The sequence below is a fragment of the Salminus brasiliensis genome, chromosome 3 (assembly GCF_030463535.1).
Source record: "Salminus brasiliensis chromosome 3, fSalBra1.hap2, whole genome shotgun sequence".
NCBI lineage: Eukaryota > Metazoa > Chordata > Actinopteri > Characiformes > Bryconidae > Salminus > Salminus brasiliensis.
The window spans coordinates 23,426,180-23,447,011 of NC_132880.1; the positions used below are offsets into that span (position 1 = coordinate 23,426,180).

The following is a 20,832-nucleotide window of genomic DNA, read 5'->3' on the forward strand; positions in this document are numbered from 1 at the left end:
TCCAGATGATAGAGCGAATAAAACATAACAGAAGGATCCCATAGCACCCAGAATAACAGTATGATCTAATCAAGTAAGTCTAAACCTGAATCTTTTAGTGCTTACCCAGCTCCAAACACACCTGATCCAGCTCATCCACTCATTAGCAGGCCCCTCCTGAGTTGAAGATGGGGTGTTGGAGTAGGAAACCATTAAAATGTGCAGGGCTGGGGGTTCTCCAGGACCAATTTCCAGCCAGTCATTGTTCATCAGTTATAAAGTCTAAATTAGCAGTAAAAATTCATAACCATGGTTCTCATCCTCTTCTCTGCACCAGTGATGGTCTGTTGGGGTTCTGTTTCAGGTAACCAAGGCTCATCTTCTCCCAGATCATCCAGTGCTGCAGGTCGTCTCTGTAAGGGCATCCCTGGCCTCTCCCCTCCATCATCAAATCGAAACCTCGGCAGCTTGGGATGGAACTTCCAGTAGTAAAGCAGTTTCAGCAAGAAGCCAGTAAAGTAAACTGCAGCCAGCGCACCGATCAGTACGTAGGGATTAACGAGCGGAGAATTCAAGCGAGCTGATTCTACAGATCGTCTCCAAAACCACAAGCCCAGAAGCAGCGCAGTGTCCAGCAACATGCACACATTGTAGACGCTGATCACGGCTTTGGTGGTAACACGTGTCCCGCTAAACCAGCTGAAGTACCAGATGACTGCTAGGGTGGCCCGATAGAGAAGATCACCTCCTTTAGTCTCCATTAAGTCTGTCTTCTGCCTCCAGGCCCAGAGGAACAGCAGCATCCACAGCAATAGGAAGTGAACGGCGATGTAGCAGGGCAAGACGGAGGCGAAGAGGCCCACGGCAACCATCCGCGAGGCAATCAGGAACAGGTTCCACAGGAAGAAAACCACAGAGGAGAGCCTTCTCTTTCGATCCACGAGGTTAACTGCACGCACATCTTGATTGAAGAACACATCGAAGGAGATGAAGACGAGCGAATGGGCAATTGTAATACCTGAAAAGAAAAAAACAAATGAGGACAAGGATGCACAGATGTTTGAAGACACCATCAGCAACTTTAGGTTGCACCCATTGCATAGTACACACACGGCCTGTGTAGGTCCTGTGGAGAACTATTGACCTAAACATGAACCTATTGGCACTGTGCCTAATGGCAAATGTGGGCTACAGGGGTGTAGAGCCCCCCAGCATTGAGCTGTGGGGATGGTGAACGATGGATGGTGCTCCATCCAGTCCTTTTGGAGATGTTGGGGGTGAGGTGGAGTGGTGCTGATTCGACACGCTGGACGCACTTGTCGCTGAAGGCAATCAAATCCTCACAGCATTAGAGACAGTTACTCCACAGTTGCAGAAGAAATGATGAATGAGCAGGTGTCCAAAGACTTTTGCCCACATAATGTAGCGCAAGTAATGTATTGCGATATATTGCTCAACAGTCTTACAAGGAAGGTTGTACCCATCAGTAAAATGGCTTGGAAAGCTTTTAGGATATTTGACCCATGGGTTGATTATCTATCAGGAAGATCGTTGCGGGTTAACATCCCGCAAACTGCAAGACGCACACTTGCCTCAAACCAGAGCAAATTGTGGACATCTGACATATCTAGCCATCTGTTAGCTCATTTGTAGGAGGATGGAGATGGGGGACAGAGCTGCTGTAGGTACCAGAAGCTGCAGATCCAGCTTTTAATGTCTATGGAGTGATGGGACCTCATTCAGCATCCGATAATTCTATAAAGAGAACGACAGGAAGAGCGTTTTAGGGGTTCAACTGACCTGTAAAAGGCGGCAGGTCACGCTTTCGCACAGCGATGGACATCTTGAGGATGACCTGTGGGGCGCTTTCAAAGAAGGTCTCAAACAGACGCAACATGCTGAGCTCGTGGTTGCGGCACACGACTTCTCCCTTTCGGAAGCGACCTTTCCGCAGAAGGTTCCGAACGTTGATCTCAGTCGCGCCCGCCACCCTGCATGAGAACGAAAGACTAAATTAATACATGCACAGTATGTCCAAATGTTTGTGGACGATCCATTATAATGAATGCACGCTTATGGCTGACCCAGATGTGCAAATGCACACACACAGTTCGTCTGGTCCCTGTAGCGAAGTAGCACACTCTGGCCTTGTCTGGCCTGTCTTGCCTTGAATGTGCGGGTGCAGGTTGCTTAAGTGGAACAGGTCGCCAGACAAAGTGCTGCACCTTCTACTTTGGAACCTGAACTGGTAGTATTGGCATTAAAAGTGAGGGATGGTAGTTTCAATACTCATGATTCACATTTTGCACCATAAGTGGAGTTATGACATTGAATTTTGGGAGAAGGTGTTGCACCTCATCTCCTCCATTTCTACTATCAGCTCAGGGATGGGGGGGCCTGGCTCCGGCTCCTCATGCAGACATTTACATTTACAATTAAGGCATTTAGCAGATGCTCTTATCCAGAGCGACTTACAAAAGTGCTTTGCTATTTACCCAAGAAAAACCTCAGCTAGTTAGAATAGACTAAAATTCAAAGATACCTCTAAGTTTAGACTCTACTAAACACAAGCCAGTAAGGTGATCACTCTGCTATTCTCCCAAGTACTCTCTGAAGAGGTGGGTCTTCAGTCTGCGTTTGAAGACAGCGAGCGACAGCCAGGGGAAGTTCATTCCACCACTTTGGTGCCAGGACAGAAAAAAAGCCTGGACGCTTGTTTTCCGTGTTTTTTAGGGATAGTGGGTTGAGCCGAGCCGTACTTGAAGCTTGAAGGGCTCTTGGTGCGGATAGGCTTTTGACCATCGCCATCAAGTATGGAGGGGCTGCTCCGTTCTTGGCTTTGTAGGCCAGCGTCAGGGTTTTGAATCTGATGCGGGCAGCTACAGGAAGCCAGTGGAGAGAACGCAGCAGTGGAGTGACATGGCTGAATTTAGGGACATTGAAGACAACCTGTGCTGCTGCGTTCTGGATAAGTTGCAGGGGTCTGATGGTGCACAGAGGGAGACCAGCCAGAAGAGAGCTGCAGTAGTGAAGTCTTGAAGTCTGAGGAGGAAGGGTCGAATTCTCCACAGGACAGCCAACCCGGCTTCCAAGACAAAGATATTCTGAGTTCACCCTCCCTTTTTTATGCATAAGCAAACGTATTTCTAGTTTCTGTGCTGATGTTTGTGCTGATATTTTAAAAAAAACATTTCTACAAGTCCCTTTTCACTATTCTTTCCCTATTCAGCTTTTCACAAAATGACCCTTCCTCTACATAAAGCATCCAGTGAAGTTAATGTTGACAGTTCAGTGACTGCTTGCTATCTGGGGATTCAGCAACCCTGAGGCAAGCTGAGTCAGTGAAGTCGATAAAAGTTCATGTAGGATTTAGCTTGAGGTCATTTTGAATCATTTCTACGGGATGCTTTATTTTGAAGGTTTAAAATGGTGTAAAGTGCAACTGGAGGTTTTAAACAATGTATTCCAATGGCAATGTGAACAGTAAACAGATTTTTGACACCAAACACTAATTATATTGTACCTAATATTAAAAAAAGATAGAAATTACATTCTTTTGTGAGATTATTATTTAGCTCAGTAGTAGAGAGAAACTGATATTTTGTACTCATTTTCTATTCATAGTTTTATTTATTTATTGATTGATTGATTGATTTTCCTTTTCTCAGACTGTGCCTAGACGTGGTCAATGCTAGTCATTGCTTCCTTCCGCCTGCCAAGTCCACCAGACTAAGTTGAGGGCTGCAACGTGTTTCCCCCTAAGTCATTTTAAGTCGGCATTCGCTCATGTGACTCGACAGCTGAGAGGGTGAGTTTGTGGCTTGCCCAATTCCATTGTTTGAGCTAATGGATGACTGTGCCACAAGGGTTAATGGACATAATGTCATAAAAAAAATGATAGTGGCATCTCTGAGTTAGAATTTGGATAAAATATTAAATAAAATAGTAAAATCTGTCCATACCTGAGGAGCATACCCAGCTGAAATATGTGCAGTGGTCCAATTAAGCCATAGTTCCCCACAAATGTCTCCACGCTGCTTTCCAAGTTCTTATTGGGGTCTGAATACCAGATCCAGCTGAACATATGCACTAGGATTGATGAGCCAAGCAGCAGGGCTATTAATATTCCCATAGAGACGTGATTTCCTTCCTGACACAACGACACAATAGTGTACAAGTCACTCACCACGTCTATGAAATACAAAATATTACTCAATAGAGCCAGCAGGCTAGCGAATACCGGGCAGTTAAAAGAAATGCCCATGGTATGGAGATTTATCGCACTGTCCCTGGCCCTGTTGCTACAGTCTTCTGACTTCTGTACTGAACTCAAGCTTCGAACTTAAACTGAAAGTAAGTTTGGAATGTTTACACCCTTCCTACACATTCCTCTGATACGTCACACATCCTTCTTTAAAGCAGCATTGGTTGATTTCCTGTAAACTGTAATATGTGAAACATTTAAAAAAATTATTTTAGCAAAATTACAGCAGACCACATGCTTGAAAGCGGCTCCTTGTCTGTGAGTGGTTCGACCGGCTCCATGTCTGTGAGTGGTTTGAGTCTACCTGGAAAGGGGTTCCTGGTTCCTATGAGGTAACAAGGAGGGGTTCAACATCTGCTGCATGCAAACTCTCCACTGGTGTCCCACAGGGCTCAGTGCTAGGTCCTCTTCTCTTCTTCACATGTCTTTTTCATCCTTTCTTTTCGTCCTTCTGACACACAGGCTTGGCTCTTAGGATGTCCAACCAACCATCTCGTTACAGATGGCAGTCCTTCACCTAAAGCTCAACCCAAGCAAGACAGAACTGCTCTGCGGCAGCTACAGGACTTCGCAGTGGTCTCTCAATTTCCACATCCCGCACCCCATCTGCAGAAGCACATAGCCTTGGTGTAGTTGTCGATGACCACTTATCGCTCACGGCTCATGCAGATGTCTCCTCTACAACATCCAGAGAATTCAACCAGGTTCAGTTTCTTGTCATCTCAAGACCTGACTGCTCACAGTTTGTATGATTATATACAGTGGTTCTGGAATGTTTGTGAACCCTTTAGAAATGTCTATATTTTTGCATGAATTTGGCATAAAGTCCATGAATTTGACCACAAGAACCCAACTCAAACAAATGAGATTTTAAAAAAAATGTACTAGGTCATATATTTATTGAGGGAAATTACCCATAATTGCACTTTCTGTGAGCAGCAAATGTATGTGAACCTTTAGGATTAGCAGATCATCTAAAGGTGAAATTACAGTCAGGTGTTTTCAAGCAGTGGGATGACAATCCAGTGTGAGTGGGTGCCCTGTTTTACTTAAAGAACAGGGATCTATTAAAGTCTGATCTTCATAAGAACAGTTGTTGGTGCTCATTAGGCTGGAAAAGGTTTCAAAATCATCTCTAAAGAGTTTGGACTTCACCACTCCACAATTGCACAATCATAGTCTGCAAAGTCACAGAGAAACCCAAGGTAACTTCTAAACAACTAAAGGCCTTTCTCACATTGACTGATGTTATTGTCCATGAGTCCACCATCAGAAGAACACTGAACAGCAATGGTTCAGTGAGAAGGCCGCTGTTGAACTCCAGATAGAACATTGCTGCCTGTCTGCAGTTTGCCAAAGCTCACATGGACAAGCCAGAATGCTATTGTAAAACTGTTTTGTGGAAGGATGAGACCAAAGAAGAACACTGCGTTGCAGTGTAAAAACCTAAACCCATCTGTGAAACATGGTGGAGGCAGTATCATGCATCTGGACCAGGACGGCTTGCCATCATTGATGGAATAATGAATTTTAAATGTCAGTACATCTGTCCGTGAGCTCATTCTCAAGAGAATGTGGGTCATGCAGCAAGACAATGACCCTAAGCCAGTCAAGTTTATTTGTATAGCACTTTTTGCAACAGTTGTTGTCACAAAGCAGCTTTACATAATTAGTAATTAGTAAAAGAGATAAAAAATTAAATAACATAAGAAGACATGAAGGATCCAAGACCCCCAGTAAGCAAGCCAACGGCAACAGTGGCAAGTGACTCACAAGGGGGACCCATCCTCCTCTGGTCAATACTATATATAAATTATTGATAAAAGTTATCAAACCATCTATACTGTTGAACTGCTCTGATCATAATCATAATATAATAATAATGCGGTAGTATAACTTAATATAATCATGGCAGTGATGGTCAGAGTAATGATAGTTAATAGTGGTGATATTAATAGTGGCAGATAGTTAAGAGTCCATTTAGGTTTTAACATGGTCATTAGACAGGTAGCAGTGGTAGGAGGGTGTGCCGCTGGTCTGGCATGGGTGGTGGTGGGGGCGGGGACTGCTGGTAGGTGGCAGCTGGTCTGACGCAGGTAGAGGGTAGAAGGGCCAGAAGGTAACAGACACAGGAGCTCCCTGAAACGCTAGCGTCCATCTGCTTCACCATCCACAAACCTGAGTGATCGTGTGTAAGCAGCAAGACGATAGCTCGAGCATCTCAGTGTACTACAATTCCCTGTGTCCACGAACCCCTGGACCTACAATCCTTTATCTAAGGGGAAACATTAATTACCAAAAGCTAAACTAAACAGATGAGTTTTCAGCTTAGATTTAAAGATTGAGACTGTGTCTGAGTACCGAACATTATCTAGATGGTTATTCCAGAGTTGGGGGGCTTTATAAGAAAAGGCTCTTCCCCCTGCTGAAGTTTTCGGAATTTTGGGAACGAGTAAGATCTCAGAGATCTCAGCACCCTGAGATCTAAGTATTCTTGATGGTTCATAACATGTAGTAAGATCCCGCAGGTACTCAGGAGCGAGACCATGTAGGGCTTTATATGTTAATAGAAGAAATTTGTATTCAATACAGAATTTAACTGGGAACCAATGAAGTGCTGATAGAACTGACATTTTCAACCAGCTGAAGTTTATTGAGGTTCCTGCTGGAACAACCTGACAAAAGTGCAGCCTTGAGGTAATAAAAGTGTGTACTAGCTAAGCACAAGTCGTTCTACCAAAGAATGGGTAAAGGAGAATAAAGGTTGGTTAAATGTTTTGGAAAGTCCTGACCTTAATCCAATTGAAATGTTGTGGAAGGATCTAAAGCAAGCAGTTCATGGGAGGAAACCCACCAGCATCACAGAGCTGAAGCTGTTTTGTATGGAGGAATTCGCTCAGATTCCCCCAAGCCGATGTACAGGTCTAATCGGCAGTTACCGGAAATGTTTAGATACAGTTGTTGCTGCACAAGGAAGTGATATACCTTTGGAACTCACAGCTCTGTAATGTTGGCTAATATTTCTCAACAAATAAATGACTAGGTCTGACATTTTTGTCAAATGTTATTGGTTTGGTTCTCCTTGAGTGAAAGGTTTTTAGTGTTGGTTTTTAGTGTTGATAAAGTTTTAGAGGTTTTACATGGTGTACAGTCTTAAAGTAAAGGTGTACAAAGTACAAAGGGTTCTCAAACCTCTATTCATTCACACACACACACACATATAAATAAACAAATATATATATATATAATATCTCACTGTAGTTTTGAGAACTTAGAAACCTCGAAAACAACGAAGCACGGACACAGAAGCTTTAATAGAGGAAATGCTTCAAGAGCTTTTTAAGAGAGAAATGGATGATCAGTCATTGGGCTGGAGTAAGATAAGAACTAAGAGAGGAGCAGCTGTGTCTGTGTCAGAGAGAGAGAGAGAGAGAGAGAGAGAGAGAGGTGAGGGAGGGGTAAGCGAATGAGTTTGTTATGAGATTTAATCCATATTTCTGTATAAATAAAGTGTAATCTACCCTCTGAGCTCAGCTGAGCTTAGCTGAGGCTCTGTAAGGAGAAAGTAAGGGCCAAACTTAGGTAGGATGATTATATTGTGTAAAAAAAATAAGATTAATGCATTAATGCACAGGATAAATCTACAAACATTGACAGCACTATATACATACTCTAAAAAATAATAATGATAGTGGACACTGTGTGATGCTATTTTGACCATATCGTCCACCTCTAGCTCACAATAAAGTGTGATAGTGGAGACACAATGCCCTGTGTAGGTGGTGGTGGTGGTGGAGAAAGTGTTGTAGACTGACTAGTACACGTAAATAGAACTGCCAGCAGTAAGCAAGTCGTTCCCACTGGCATGGGTTTGAGTAATACAGATCACCACATTTACTGAAACCTTGAAGCTTCTGTGCAGAAAAACACACAGCCTGAATCTCACAGATCAAAAATGTATTACATTTTTAATACATATGTATGTTCTGATCTTATAAAAACATCATTAAGATAAATACTTTACATATTTCACTGATTAAGACTTTTGTTTGCAGCATCTGTGAGTGCAGTGCTTCTTCTGTGTGCAGTTCCTTCACTCCACTCCAAAGTCCAAGGTGCACATTTTTGTTGGCTGAGCTGTTGAACCTGATATTTTGCCAATGCACGAAAACACAAAGGTTCTGTTGATGTTGCTCTACTTTGCATTTTGCACAAGAGAACATAAACCCGTGTAACACCACAACATCGACATAGTAAGAGAGCAGTAAAGCATTTACATTACAGATGTGCAACGTCACATAAATGTCACATAAATGTAAATATATATATATATATATATATATAAATATATATATATATATATATATATATATATATATATAAATAAATAAATATATATATATATATATATATATATATATATATATATATATATATATATATATATATATATATAACAAAAAATAAATAAATAAATGCTGTTACCAAGCCATGTCAGAAAAATGTCAGAGCTCCCAATTCCCATCAGGGCTGAATGATGTGGACATGAAATGCCATACTTAATGAAAGTAAGGATATTATTTTGGATACATAGGTTTTGATGAAAATAATGTCAAAAATAATCTCTGGAAGACCAGCAAGTAATTCTAAATGACATCAAACAACGTGTCACTTACTACCGGGCAAAAATGCAAAAAGAGACACAAGAATAAAAGCTAAAACTATAATATAAAAGGCTAAAACAAACTCAGTCTTAGAGCTGTAGCCTAGCTGCTATACCTAATAAGCAGAGGCTACATGTAAACATGTGGGAAATCAGTATGAAAACAGATCAAAATACCTGCAGAGGCAGATCACCCAAGCGTGCCAGTACTTGCTTCCCATTTATCAAATACATAAATATACTGTACTCCACCTTTTATGAGAACAGTAAAAATATGATTGATCGTGCAGCTTTGCTTCTCATATTTTGATGCATTTAAACATTGACTAGCAGCTTATTATGTATAACACAGACATCTAATAAATAAACAAAGTACATAACACCATAAAAGGATCCCATAGCACCCGGAATGCTTGTAGATTATAGATAGAAAATACAGTTGTGTAACATCTGGGCTGCTTTTAAATCCTATAGACTAGAAAATCCAGCCCTATTGAAAAGTCCAAATCAGTAGAAATTATTAGCCATGTTTCTCATCCTCTTGTTGACACCAGTATTGGTCAGTTGAGGTTCAGCATCAGGTTCAGCATCAGAAGAGTCCGTCTCTACAGCTGCAGCTCTTGCGTAAAACTCAATCTGTGGCTTCTCATCTCTGAAGGGATGGCAGTTGGGATGGAACTTCCAGTAGTAAAGCAGTTTCAGCAGGAGTCCGGTGATGTAAATCACAGGCAACGCAGCAGTCAGTACGTAGGGATTAATGGGTAGAGGATTCCGGCAAGCGGATTCCACAGATGTTCTCCAAAACCACAATCCCAGAAGCAGCACCGTGTCGGCCCCAGTCAACACATGGTAGAGGATGCCCCTGACTCTGGTGTTGCCGCTGGCGACGTTAAACCAGCTGAAGTACCAGATGACTCCTACAGTGGCCCGGTAGAGCCATTCTCCTCCGGCAGTGTCCATGAAGTCCGTCTTCTGCCTCCAGGCCCAGAGGAACAGTAGCATCCACAGGCATAGGAAGTGAACAGCGATGTAGCAGGGCAGGACGGAGGCGAAGAGGGCCACGGCAACCACCCGCGGGGTAATCAGGAACAGGTTCCACAGAAAGAAAACAGCAGAAGAGAGCCAGCCCATATTCTGGTCTTCAGGAACCAGCTCACGCATGTCTCGATGGTAAAACAACACACTAATGGCCACGGAAAGGAGTGAAGCAGCAATTTTGAAACCTGAGGAGAAACAATAAGAAATATTTGTTTAAAAAAAAAAGGGTCTCTGACCTTTTTGGTGCTATTTAGAAATCAACACAAAGAAGTCTTGGACCTGTTGAGAGCTGATGGTTATCACCTTGGTTACACGACAAAGCACTCCACTCAATCTGTCCTATCAGTATCTTTCGACCTTAATAAAAATGGTCACAGTAGTCCTAACACAGTCATTTACACAGTGTCGTATTGGGTTGAATGGGATTCCAGTGAGGGTTTTGTAAAGCTAGTCCAGCCTCAGCAGCCAGGACTGACTGAATTTCTGGGTGAAGTTTGGACGGTTGTAGAAAAGTGCTTTTAGGTGCTGGTCTGACCTGTAAAAAGCTGCAGCTCCTGCTCCTTCATGATGATGGTGATCATGAGAACAAGCTGTGGGATGCTTTCAGAGAATGTCTCAAACAGCCGCAGTATGCTGAGATCATGCTTCAGCATCACCGCGACTCCTTCTTGGTAACTGTTGATTTGGACAAGTTTGCAGATGGAGATTTCTACTAAACTGGCACACCTGCATGAGAAGGGTAGAACGAATGACAGAATGGAGATTAAACGACTGTACAGACAACACAGAACCGTTCAGAACCGTCTTTAGCCCCTTAAACTGGCTATGACTGGCTGAAAGTGTTACTACAAACTTCTATTATCAAAGAATAGCCCCAACGGTTTGTACAGAAACCCCTGTAGTTACTGAGTAATACACCTTAGTGTGTGATAAGCCTTGCTGCGTTAACCGGTTAACCAGCTGGTCACACTGACTCAGCCCAATTGCAGGCCTCATACCACACTGAATGGCTGCTCGAGAGGCAGGCCAGATACGGGAGGACTAGCGTTTGGGTGGTGGGTCAGTTCTGACAATGGTGGCTTAAAAGCAGGTGAGGTGCTGCTCGCTCACAGCTGTGACAGCTTAATTACAAAAAAAGAGTAGTAAAATAGTATTTTAATTATTGATATCATAATTATTTTGATCATTTTGCTATTTTACTGCTAGTGTTATGATCAGAAAGAAATTATTGTATTTGGTATATTAATAATTAATAATGATATATTATATTAATATACCAGAGAGCTATACTGAGATGTGTAAATACTTTTATCCAATCCTGTGTGCATGGAGTTTTTTTAAAGTACCAAAATAATTAAACCGAATCCAAGATATAATGACATGATCCCTTAGGTACTTGTATGTCTTCTACACGTCTATCCACCCTAGTTATTAATATCATATGTACTAACAGTATTCACATAGCTTTAGATCCTTTAGAACAGCTTTTTAATCTACCCAGTCTGTCAGTTACACACATATGTGTGTGTACAATTTAGCAGTAATGGGCACCCACCCAGTTTTCCAACAAAAGACCTAGTTATTCATTCTTACACTGGAGTTTGATTACTTTTCCAAGAGGAGGTTGTGTAATGTACTGTGAGACTGTCTGATTGGCCGTTAGGATCTGTGTAGTTTCCCCAACTTCCCACAGACAGTTTAGCCCAAAGGGTTGCTGTCAGTGTTCCATCACAGGACACATTCAGTTATATTAACTCTGTGTTGTACAGTCATGTCTATCAGCAGGTGTTGTTCCATTTCTGGTAACTATTACTGAGAGAGGTCTGGGTACAGCCAATTACAGAAGACCATTGACTCCACAATTATTTCTGTAAAAACTACACACACTGCAGATTCATACTGGATAAAATCTTTCTATAATTATTACTGTAAAACTACACACACTGTAAATTCACACTGGATAAAATCTCTATATAATTATTACTGTAAAAACTACACACATTGCAGATTCATACTGGATAAAATCTCTCTATAATTATTACTGTAAAACTACACACACTGTAAATTCACACTGGATAAAATCTCTATATAATTATTACTGTAAAAACTACACACATTGCAGATTCATACTGGATAAAATCTCTCTATAATTATTACTGTAAAAACTACACACACTGTAAATTCACACTGGATAAAACCTCTATATAATTATTACTGTAAAACTACACACACTGCAGATTCATACTGGATAAAATCTCTACACAATTATTACTGTAAAAACTACACACCCTGTAGATTCACACTGGATCAAATCTCTCCATAATTATTACTGTAAAAACTACACACACTGTAAATTCACACTGGATAAAATCTCTCCATAATTATTACTGTAAAACTACACACACTGTAAATTCACACTGGATAAAATCTCTCTATAATTATTACTGTAAAAACAACACACACTGCAGATTCATACTGGATAAAATCTCTCCACAATTATTACTGTAAAAACTACACACACTGTAAATTCACACTGGATAAAGCCTCTCCATAATTATTACTGTAAAACTACACACACTGCAGATTCATACTGGATACAATCTCTCAATGATTATTACTGTAAAAACTACACACACTGCAGATTCATACTGGTTAAAATCTCTCCACAATTATTACTGTAAAAACTACACACCCTGTAGATTCATACTGGATAAAATTTCTCCACATTTTTTCTGTCAGACTGTAAAAACTACACACACTGCAGATTCATACTGGATAAAACCGCTCCACAATTATTACTGTAAAAACTACACACACTCTAGATTAATACGGGATAAAATCTCTCCACAATTATTACTGTAAATTATTGCAATTATTGCTGCCAGACTACTGTACAAACAAAAACACTGCAGATTCATACTGAATTACAATTATTCATAATTATTACTGTCAGACTGTAAAACATGCACACTGTAGATTCATACTGGATTGAAATCACAATCGGTAACCACTTATTCTCTCCAAAAAGGTCATACCTGAGAAACACTCCCAGCTGGAAGACGTGCAGCGGTCCTATCAAATTGTACTTGTCTGCGAATTTGTCTATGCTGGTTTCCATCTCCTTGCCGGGCTCTGAATACCAGATCCAGCTGAAGACCTGCATTAGGATTGAGGAGGCCAGCAGCAGGGCTATCAACACTCCCATGTAGACATACTCCCCTTCCTGATACAGCGCCACAATTGCCCACACATCCAGTGCCACATCCACCAGGAAAAGAAGTATACTGAGCAGAGATAGCAGGCTGGCTGAAACTGGGAAACTGAACGGGAAGACGTCTTCCATGGTTTAACGCTGGAGCACACTGTCCTTTTTTTTGCAATGCCCTGTTGCTACAGCCTTCTGACTATATAGTCCAGTATGAAATGAAAGTAAGTGCTTCCTTGAACTTTAGCATGGGAACGCCTTCTTCCACATTCCTCTGTTATGTCATTAATCATTCACACAAACACACACACGGTAATTCCCACTACATCAGCTGCTGCCATCTGCCTCTCATGATAGATGACTCATGGGTTAACTACTGTCCACAGCCAATCATGATAAAACTGAGTGTGTATGTTTTATATCATGTTCTGAGTTTAACACTGATATTTCTCTTTGCTAATCTGTGATGTGGGCACCCCTGATCCAAACGTCTACTACTGAGACTGGCTAAGTTCTTGGTTGGGGGATTTTCACCTGTTCTACCTTGCAAAAGTCTTCTATTGCTGTGAGATTCTTGGTTTTCGCCTTTGCATGCACTGCTCTTTTGAGGTCTATTGAGATTTTCAATGTGACGACCATGGCAAAACCTTCCGACCAAGCCAAAGTGGATTGGTTATTTTTTGGGGGGAGGTCAGCACGGGTAGTTTCCCCATCGGCCCTGGATTCCTACGGCCCAGTGTTCACTCTGTAGCCCATGCAATTCATAAGCTAGGGAACCTATAGGCTGCAAAAGCTCTACCATGAACACTACCAGGTCAGTGTCACTGCTGGGCCAAGAATCTGACAGCAGTGATCATGTGGCCAGTAACTGACCAGTGATGAATGGTAGGTAGAGGGGGGTACAAATGAGACTGTCACTGCAGACTGTCATTGTATGCCTATATACTGCAGCTGTAAGGTCTACGGTGTTTCAAATAAAGTGGCCAGAGAGTGGAAGCACAGGGTAAGGGTTTCTATTGTATCTTGAGGAATTCTGTCCCCTATAATAATGCTCCAACCAGGTGGTTTTGCATGTAGAGGGCAGTGAGTAGCCAACATGCCTGAACCAGATTGCCAATCACCCATCCCCCTCATTAGTACTCTCCCCCGTAGCACATGTAATGCTACAGGTCCTCCGACACATGTGCAATCAGCCGTTGTGTCTCTTCCACTCTGGCTAGCAGACGACCAGTTGTGCTGACGGCCAGTTGTGCTCTCTCAGGCTCCGGCATGATCTAGGATTGGCACCGGCCATCCTTGGATCATAGTAGCAGAATTGTGCACTTTCTATTCATACACACACAGAAGATTTGGTTGCTGAACTCATACTGACATGAGACCGCAGAGAAGGGGGCGTCGTGCGCTCTGTTCTGTGTTTCAGAAATTGATGTGTAACAGCTTAAGTGGAGGAAATCCCCTAACCAAAAACTCCTGTTCAGTTCCTGTTACTATACAGAGCTCCTATTGACTTTTTTTTTTGGTGTTTTGTAGTTCTTTTAGTTCTGTATAATGGTTCATAGTTGTATATAGAAGCATAAAAGAACTTAAAAGAACCTTTATCTGATGATAAAAAGGTTCTTCACCAATGTAATGGAGTTTTACATTTCAGTTTTTTATGGAACCAAAAGTGGTTCTTTTATGGGTGTAGTTCCACCATCTCCCAGGATGCCAAACATCACCCATCATCTCTCCTTTGCTATAACAATAAGAGAAAAGCTGGCCAACACTTGCTGGTCAATCTGCAGTCACTTATAATGTCAGTACTTTTACTTATGTGTGTTTTGTTTGAAGTACTTTTGTACTTTTAAACCACACCTGTTACTGAATAAAAAAATTTAAATGTCAATATAAAACCACAAGAAATGTCTATAAAAACACAAGAAAAAAACACAAGAAATGTCTATAAAAACACAAGAACAAAATACAAGAAATGTCTATAAAAACACAAGAAAAAAACACAAGAAATGTCTACAAAAACACAAGAAATAGTTTTAAAACCCAATAAATGTCAATTTAAAAACACAAGAAATTCAAATAAAAAAACAAACAATTTGCCAATAGAAAACACAAGAAATGACAATAAACAACACAAGAAATGACAATAAAAAACACATTAAATATCAATAAAAAAACACAATAAATGGCCATTTAAAAACACAAGAAATGCCAATAAACCACACATGTAATATCAATACAAAAATATCAATAAAAAATCACTGCTGGGCCAAGAATCTGACAGCAGTGACCATGTGGCCAGTAACTGACCAGTGATGAATGGTAGGTAGAGGGGGCTAAAAATGAGACTGTCACTGCAGACTGTCATTATATGCCTATATACTGCAGCTGTAAGGTCTACGGTGTTTCAAATAAAGTGGCCAGTGAGTGGAAGCACAGGGTAAGGGTTTCTATTGTATCTTGAGGAATTCTGTCCCCTATAATAATGCTCCAACCAGGTGGTTTTGCATGTAGAGGGCAGTGAGTAGCCAACATGCCTGAACCAGATTGCCAATCACCCATCCCCCTCATTAGTACTCTCCCCCGTAGCACATGTAATGCTACAGGTCCTCCGACACATGTGCAATCAGCCGTTGTGTCTCTTCCACTCTGGCTAGCAGACGACCATGCCGGTCAGCATCACACTAAAATGATGGGAATTTAGCCAGTTGTGCTCTCTCAGGCTCCGGCATGATCTAGGATTGGCACCAGCCATCCTTGGATCATAGTAGCAGAACTGTGCACTTTCTATTCATACACACACAGAAGATTTGGTTGCTGAACTCATACTGACATGAGACCGCAGAGAAGGGGGCGTCGTGCGCTCTGTTCTGTGTTTCAGAAATTGATGTGTAACTGCTTAAGTGGAGGAAATCCCCTAAACAAAAACAGTGGCTCCTGTTAAGTTCCTGTTACTATACAGAGCTCCTATTGACCTTTTTTTTGGTGCTTTGTAGTTCTTTTAGTTCTGTATAATGGTTCATAGTTGTATATAGAAGCATAAAAGAACTGAAAAGAACCTTCATCTGATGATAAAAAAGTTCTTCACCAATGTAATGGAGTTTTACATTTCATTTTTTTATGGAACCAAAAGTGGTTCTTTTATGGGTGTAGTTACACCATCTCCCAGGATGCCAAACATCACCCATCATCTCTCCTTTGCTATAACAATAAGAGAAAAGCTGACCAACACTTGCTGGTCAATCTGCAGTCACTTATAATGTCAGTACTTTTACTTATGTGTGTTTTGTTTGAAGTATTTTTAATAAAAAAATGTAAAATGTCAATATAAAACCACAAGAAATGTCTATAAAAACACAAGAAAAAAGCACAAGAAATGTCTACAAAAACACAAGAAAAAAACACAAGAAATGTCTACAAAAACACAAGAAATATTTTTAAAACCTGTCAATTTAAAAACACAAGAAATATAAATAAAAAATACAAAAAAATTGCCAATAAAAAACACAAGAAATGTCAATAAAAAATACAAAACAATTGCCAATAAACCACACATGTAATATCAATAAAAACACAAGAAATGCCAATACAAAACACATGAAATATCAATAAAAAACACAAGAAATGTCAATAAAAATATAAGAAATGCCAGTAAAAAACACAAGAAATGGCAATTTAAAAACACAAGAATTGCTTTTTGTTTTGTTTTACTTTTTTAGGCCGGTACTTTCACCACAGTCATCCAGGGGGAAACAGTCCCTTTGCTGATAAATCAGCTGGTTAAGGTTGGTCATGCCGGTCAGCCAGCTTTGTCATACTGGTTGATTAGCCTAGTCAAATGGTTATGCTGGAAGGTCAGCTAACCCATCAAACTCAAATTATTATTATTTTATATATATAGTCAAGTTGACAGGAGTTGTAAATGGTTAACTGCTTCTTTTCATGCTTTTCTGAGCAGCACCGCGTTGGCTGGTTAGCAGTTGCTGGACCGACTGAACTGAAGGACAAATAGGCAAAGTCTTTATTTTTTTTTTTATTCTGAGACTAAAAGCAACACATCTTTAAGGTTGCTCTTAATGTAAATTAATTTACATTCATATAATTAAAAACATTAATAAAAACTCATAGAACACTTAAAAATGTACATATGTATACACGCACTATTCCATCTGTATATTTTTTTTTGCTTCTTATATTTCTATATTTTCATATTTTTATATTTTATTTTTTAACTTCAATTTAACTTAAATGTAACTTTTATTTTATTTATAAAACATTTAGGGTTTTTTTTTGCACTTTTGCACTTTATTTCATTAAGTTAAGGTTTAGTTTAAATTTAGATCTTATTGAATAGCTTTGATGTGGGCAGACTGTCAAAAAAAGCATTTCACTGCAAGTTATACTGTGTACGACTATGTATGTGACAAATAAAATTTGATTTGATTTGATTTGATTTGAAAATGTGTCTGTTTCTTTGCATTTGTTACTTGTTCCCGCTCTCCATGAGATATAATTATTAAAATTCTTTGTGTAATTTGTAATTTTACATTTTACAACAGGAAAAAATACACATTTAGTTGTGTCCCTAGGTTTTCACTCAGTCCTATTACCATAACACATTACCCATCTAATCAAATTGAAACATTCAACAAGTCACATGTTCAACAGGAAGTTGCATTGGTTGGATCTTCTGAAGGCCAGGGGAAGACCAAAAGTAGGTTCCCTCCTTTTTTGTTCTGTATATTTGATCATTATGTAATGATGACTGAGGAGGTCAATCTCAGTGCTCTGTCCTGTTACCTAAATTCATTTTTAGATTACATTTTTAAAATACACATTTTGGAAAAATCACAATAATGTGCTCAGTGTCCTCATGCTATTAGCAAAGCTGCCATGTAGCTATATTTCATGTTTTTGCTCGTTCTATGCTAAAAACTCAGTTCTGTTACTTTCAGTCCTGTTACTTATATAAATAGTAACAGGACTGAGTTCCGGTAACAGAAGTAATGTAGAGTTCTCTGGTTTATTGATTTATTAGTGTGAATATTAGTTTTACAGTTTTTTACAAGTTCCACAACCAAGCCCTTCCAGGTGTAATGTCATAATGCCATAGATCAACTATATCAAGCCCAGTATTCTGATCCAAACCTGACTGGATGTAGTGTGTGGGCTCAGGATGCAGGATTGTGCCTGTATTATGGCTGATTATAGAAATGACCCGTGCAGAGGAGGAATTAAACTACATATAAGGTCCCTGTTAAAGGCTAATCTGTAACTTTGCAATTATCTAGTTTATTCCGGTTAATTCCCATGGAAAGTTTCCAACTTAGAATTTTGCAACCTTAGTTGTGTAACAACCAAATGTTAGAATGCATTTAGAAAGTAGCTCATAGAAATAGACATGATTGCATTGCAGTATGAAATTATGCTTATCAAGTCACAGAGAAAATGTAACAGTATGTAACAACATTTGAACAACTTCAGTGTGTCATTTAATGTGATGCTCATGTGTGTTCGGCAACATAATCAAGGGCCCCCTCTACCTACCATTCATCACTGGTCAGTTACTGGCCACACTGGTAGTGTTCATGGTAGAGCTTTTGCAGCCTATAGGTTCCCTAGCTTAAAAATTGCATGGACTGCAGAGTGAACACTGGGCCGTAGGAACCCGTGGCAGATGGGGAAACTACCCGTACTGACCTCCCCCAAAAAAATAACCAATCCACTTTGGTTTGGTCGGAAGGTTTTGCCATGGTCCTCACATTGAAAATCTCAATAGACCTTTGCTTCAGAAGCAAATTCAAGAATTACAGATTCTGTTGAAGAAACAAACCCCAAAACCCCAATGTTCTTTCCTGTTACCTGATTATTGTTTTCTTAAAATAAAAAAAAAAGAAAATAAACCACTTTTTTTCCAATTATGTTTGGTCCAATTTATCAATTTCAGGTTTAGGTTTTCTTGAAAAGATAAAATGGTGCTACATTTTTTAGAAGAATACAGCATGCAGACATATAGAGTAGATTGTTTAGTCATAAATATCAATTATTTGAACATGAAATCTAAAAAAGATTTTTAAAAAGTGTAGAATATGTACCTGACGTGAAAAAATGGACTGAAAAATTGAAAACCCACCCAAATTCGAAGTTGAAAAAGTGCAAAAAACCTAAACACAAAAAATTATTAAAACACACAAAAAGCATAAAATACACCCCAGATGCATCAAATTTTAATAAAACTTTAAAAATGTCTTGGGGGGAAATCAAAGGAATTCATTGCCATGCTTTTAAACATTCTTTAAAAATGTCAAATCAGTTTTGTTAACAGGATTGAGACAAATGTAACCATCTTCGGCTTAGAAACCTTGTAAAAAATTAAATGAAGCTGCCTGAGATTGATCAATACATGTTTTGAATAGTTAAATATGTTATAAGATTCAGAGTTGAAAAAAGATACAAAATTAAGTTTCATTTTTATAAAAGTTACAACAAGCAAATGGCTCCCATTCGGTGGAATGGCCCTCTTACCTTCAGCAGTAGTAGAGTGAAGTTTAAGTAAGCTGGTGTTGTTCTACGATAGTTCTAGATGTTAACGTTTAACTGCCGACTAACTTTGATGCAACATAGTTTCAGTCTACGGGATTGTTACCCTGCTATTAGCGTAGCTGTAGCGAAATTCAGCTTGTAAAGTAAGAAGATCCAAAAACATTCAGAAGGAAGACTTTAGATTTTAGACCAGATCCAGATTAGCATGACCATGAAGCCGACTACAAAAGGACGACAGGACTTCGGGAGTCTAAGGCAAGGGCGATGAAGTGGCCAGGCCCTCCTTAAACTGGCTCTGGTTATAGTTTTGATTAGTAATCATCCCTAGTAACGTGTAGTTTTGTAATGTAGAATATATTTCTTAATAACACGATTATTTAGCGATATGAGGTAAGGGCCTAAATATTTCACCACCTCAGGCCCCTGCAATTGATCCAGAGTGCAGCAGCACAGGTTGTCTTCACTGTTTCGAAGATCCACCATGTAGCGAACCCCCCTCTTGCTTTCCCTTCACTGGCTTCCTGTAGCTGCTGCCCGCATCAGATTCAAACCCCTGACACTGGCCTACAAAGCCACAAATGGACCAGCCCCTCCGTAGTTGATGGCAATGGTCAAAAGCTGATCTGCATCAAGAGGCCTCTGAGCTTCAAGGACCGCCCGGCTTGACACGCCAAGATCCACAGAAGACAAGCATCCGGACGTTTTCCTGTCCTGGCACCAAAGCGGTGGAATGAACTTCCCCTGGGAGTCTGATTGGCAGAGTAGCTTACTATCTTCAGACACAGACTAAAGACCCACCTATACAGTATCTCAGCTTAGAGGCATCTTCTGGATTCTAGCCTATACAGTATCTCAGCTTAGAGGCATCTACTGGATTCTAGCCTATACAGTATCTCATCTTAGAGGCATCTTCTGGATTCTAGTCTATACAGTATCTCATCTTAGAGGCATCTACTGGATTCTAGCCTATACAGTATCTCAGCTTAGATGTATCTTCTAGATCCTAGCCTATACAGTATCTCATCTTAGAGGCATCTTCTGGATTCTAGCCTATACAGTATCTAAGGTTAGAGGTATCTTCTAGATTCTAGTCTATACAGTATCTAAGCTTAGAGGCATCTTCTGGATTCTAGTCTATACAGTATC

The 20,832-nt window shown here is 40.1% G+C and overlaps 2 protein-coding genes across 2 annotated transcripts; both read right to left on the bottom strand.

The window, feature by feature from the left end:
• Positions 1–266: 266 nt before the first annotated feature.
• Positions 267–4,243, bottom strand: LOC140551065 (XK-related protein 8-like). The gene is made up of 3 exons (XM_072674435.1): positions 3,942–4,243; positions 1,780–1,970; positions 267–997 (listed from the first exon to the last, which is right to left on the bottom strand). Exons 1-3 carry the CDS (start codon positions 4,241–4,243, stop codon positions 267–269), a joined length of 1,224 nt encoding a protein of 407 aa, XP_072530536.1.
• Positions 4,244–8,704: 4,461 nt separating this feature from the next.
• LOC140551284 (XK-related protein 8-like) lies at positions 8,705–13,306 on the bottom strand. Its single transcript, XM_072674681.1, has 3 exons — positions 12,980–13,306; positions 10,480–10,670; positions 8,705–10,129 (listed from the first exon to the last, which is right to left on the bottom strand). Exons 1-3 carry the CDS (start codon positions 13,285–13,287, stop codon positions 9,414–9,416), a joined length of 1,215 nt encoding a protein of 404 aa, XP_072530782.1. The 5' UTR covers positions 13,288–13,306; the 3' UTR covers positions 8,705–9,413.
• Positions 13,307–20,832: the final 7,526 nt, after the last annotated feature.